Source organism: Podospora anserina, chromosome 2, assembly GCF_000226545.1.
Source record: "Podospora anserina S mat+ genomic DNA chromosome 2, supercontig 2".
Classification (NCBI taxonomy): Eukaryota; Fungi; Ascomycota; class Sordariomycetes; order Sordariales; family Podosporaceae; genus Podospora; species Podospora anserina.
The window spans coordinates 847,721-851,453 of record NW_001914858.1 but is presented as its reverse complement, the minus strand read 5'-3'; the positions used below and the strand labels follow the sequence as shown (position 1 = coordinate 851,453).

General features: G+C 48.0%; 2 protein-coding genes across 2 annotated transcripts in view; both read right to left on the bottom strand.

Annotated features, from left to right (window-relative positions):
- The window catches only part of PODANS_2_2150 (uncharacterized protein), a gene marked incomplete at both ends in the record, with an annotated part of 1,346 nt that extends 1,050 nt beyond the window's left edge, over positions 1 to 296 (bottom strand). The window contains one exon of the mRNA XM_001910926.1: positions 45 to 296. Within this exon, the coding sequence (XP_001910961.1) occupies positions 45 to 296 (252 nt within the window). The remainder of the gene's footprint in view (positions 1 to 44) is intronic.
- A 3,425-nt stretch (positions 297 to 3,721) lies between these two features.
- Positions 3,722 to 3,733, bottom strand: part of PODANS_2_2140 (uncharacterized protein) — a gene marked incomplete at both ends in the record, with an annotated part of 1,890 nt that continues 1,878 nt past the window's right edge. Inside the window, one exon of the mRNA XM_001910925.1 lies at positions 3,722 to 3,733. Within this exon, the coding sequence (XP_001910960.1) occupies positions 3,722 to 3,733 (12 nt within the window).

Below are 3,733 nucleotides of genomic sequence, written 5' to 3'. Positions count from 1 at the left end.
GGGGGTTAGTGTTGTTGTGGAAGGGGATGGGGGGTGAGACGTACGTGGGATAGAACTACGACTCCATCTTTTGATTCGTGAACGTCTGTCTCGATGGCGTGGGCGCCTGCTTTTATGGCTTCTTGGATGGCAAGCATGGAGTTTTCTGGGTAGAGGGCTTTGTAGCCGCGGTGGGCGATGATTTGGGGGGTTGGTTTCGCGGCGTGGTGGTTGGAATGGTGGTGGGTTGGGGGTTTCTCGAGGGGGAAGGGGGATGGGGGTTTAGTGTTGTCGTTGAGGATCTCTTCTGCTGTCATGTTGCTCAAGGGGGTTGTAGTGTGCTGGTTGATGGTGAGATGTGGTGTAAGCTGATCAGATGAGACCGGTTGAGTGAATTGCAGTTGGCAGCTGAACTCTAGTTCAACGTCACGTCGTCAAAAGCAATACCGAAACTGTGAAGTCTTGAAGTATATCCAGAGTGATGTAATCCACGCCTCGTCGTCGTCGCAAGCAAGTGGAGTCGTATATACCCAGCCAGCAGGAAACACGGTCGCATTCGGGGCGGGTTCTTGGTGGATCCCGAGCCGGCGGCGGCAACTCGTCTTAGCTGCCAAGGCGGAGCTTCCGCCGCTGGTGCAACTGCGCCCAACCGCTGTTAGCGGCCGGAGATACCGGACCTAGTATCCACCTTAAATCCCGGTGCGATGGCCGCCTCCACGCCGTTTTTGCGGCCGCTTCCATCCATCTGGCGCTAGGTACGCGTTCCGGTTTCCGGAGGGCGGGGCACAACAAGATCAGATCAGATCGGATTTTTGCGGGATTTGCATCCTTTTTCCAAGTTCTGTAATGTGTATCATATCCTACTATGGTGAATGCTCCGAAGGCTACAAAGAGGTGATCTTAGGTAGCTATGCCCTAAAGATCTCGGTAGTTTGCGGGTTGACTGACACACTGATCATTGCTACCGACACTCGCCTCCAACCTCTGGTCACCCCATCTCCAAAATATCTTTAAGCACACTTAGGTCACACCCGCTCGCGAGGCGAGCCTATTCAGCCTGAAATCTTTGACACTCTATAATAAGGTGCTCACCCTACCGTCCAGCGTCGCAGACGGCTATCGGATTTGCGTCGCATGACGGGCATACATTGTGGACGAGCCAGCCATGCGGTACAACCGCAGCTTAAACGAGCCAACTACAGATGATTACCTCCAAGAAAGCGGCAGAGAATTGTTGGAGTCGCTTATGTGTCGACGCATCGCAGCATATGTCCGTCGATGTACGGCGTATATACGCATGTAGGTACAGTGCAGGAGACGGAAGAACGCCCACATTCCGATATTGCAACCGATGTTTTTCTTTGAGAAATTCTAGGGGGGGCATTACCCTTTTTCTAGGGGGCATTACCCCCCATGGGTTTAGGGTTATATATGGTCCCTGAGCCTCGCACATCATAATCAACCACATCATCAACCACATCAACGCTCACGACTTGCAAATGAAGGCCCGACAATTGAAGGCCTGGGGGTAGGTGGTTTGAGGTGGAAGGCTTGTATTGGGGCGTAGGTATCGGGCATTAACACTACGGTAGTATATTAACCACAACATTTTTAAACATAAAGTATATACTGTAATTTGTAAGGCAAAAAATTCACTTCGATATTGGTCATAGTGGAAATAAATGGATGTAATGAGAAAAATACGTTGTGGTATGGGGGGGTAATGCCCCCCTAGAAAAAAGGTAATGGCCCCCCTAGAATTTCTCTTTTCTTTCTTGATAGATTGGTCACGAGGGCAATCAACAGACGTAACGATTATACTCACTCCATGTCAACACGAGAAAGTGATCATACTGTACAACGCCCAACTTCATATCCCTCCCGACATCCCATGGAAGAAGCCTGTATCAAACCCACGGTACCTGTTTCTCCGTCCAGACTCCAACAACCTCGTCCGAAACCTCCTCCTTCCCCACGTGCCCACACAAACCCCAGATTCCATAAAATTGGCCAAAAAGGGGGAGGCAAACTCGTTTTGGGTGCTTCCCAGCATCGGCATTCAGCTGTTTCCCGTGTAGGGTTTTCCATGGCAGCACCTGTCCTCGTCACTCCTATCGTCATCAGCTGTTCAAGCTCGCTCTCCCCACACACACCAACACAATAATCCACCACGAACTCTCCCCTCATTTCATCAAACAGACCACGTAGCATAACCACCACCTAAAAGCCAGGCCCCATGCCACCAGTCACGATCCCCCGGCCACATCGTAGTGTTAGCAAACGACCATCAATCATCAAGGCTTATCCATCCTTCGGTATTCCGAATAAGAATGTGGACCTCCCTCACCCCCCTCCCTTCCCGGCCCTTCTGGGTCTTCCTCCCATCCCCCAGATCCAACCTGCAGGTAACTGACTCGCAAACCCTGATCTCTCCACACCACAACAGATCCCCGAATCCCAACAAGAATTCCCAAACAGCGAGCATCCCGAACGAGAACCCCCGGCTGGCATCTTTTATGGATCCCCGCTAAAGTTACTAGCCCCGAGCTGACTAAATCTCTCTCCGATCAAAAATGTGCTCATCAGCGGTGGTCTGATGGCGACCTGTCACCCTGTCGCGTGAGATGGATTAGGCAAGGTGCGCAACGATGCCCACAGGGCTTGGGCTCTGGCGGCTATCGTAAATGCACCGCCAAAGGGAAGAGGCTATTCGGATTTCTTATCGGAGACCAGACCATTCTTGTCCATGTCTTGGTGTTCTTGGTGTCTTAAAACACTCGACGCATGTCTCAAGGGGGAAGCTCAACTCAACCTCTACCATGATCGATCACAACTGGATGTGTATGAATACTTTTGACTCCATTCATTGATAGCTAAAATCCCGCTATACTAACTGTCCAAAAATCCGTCTGTAACTAAAATAATCATATGTTGAACCATATAAACCCCAAGAATCCTCAGAAAAGACAATAATATCCATCCGCTCAAAAAAAAAAAAAAAGAAAAAAAAAAGCGAGCGTTAATATAAACACCACCATCCCCCCATCCCCCCACCGAAAAAGACCCAACAAATGCAAGCTTTGCAACCTGTCATCATAGAACCAAATACCACCCGATGATGAATGACAATCGAAGACTCCAGCCGGTACCGTCGGTATCCAAGCCCAATTCCAGGTCCCTCGCCCCCCAACCGAGAATAAATACCAAACCCAACTCCAATACTCCACGCCCTTGAAACTCGTCAAAAAGTCAAGATACCTATATATCAGATTCCAAACTCCAACCCATCAACCAAATACCCCTCCCCAGCAACCGAACAACCCCTTGCAACCCAACAAACGACGTCCTCCCAAAATCCCCCAACCCATCCAACCTCAACCACCCCCCCCCCATCCCGTCCATATCACACTCACAACAACTCAAACTATACTGACTCACCAAACTAAACACACTCTACACCATCCCATCCCTAACACCGTTTTTTTTTTCACCTAAATCTCCATTTTTTACTCTTTTTTTTTAAATTATCATACAATCATTCCCAATACGTTTTCACCGAATTATTTCTTACACTCATACATATCTCGTTTTTATCACTACCCATTTTTAATTTTTTCCCTCATTTTTTACCATCATACATTTTTATTATTATCTCCCTTAAATTTTTATAATTAACAATTAAAATTTAAATTTTATTGACTCAATTTTCTTTTTCATTTAAACATATATTTTTTCATTCATTTTAAAGCTCTTT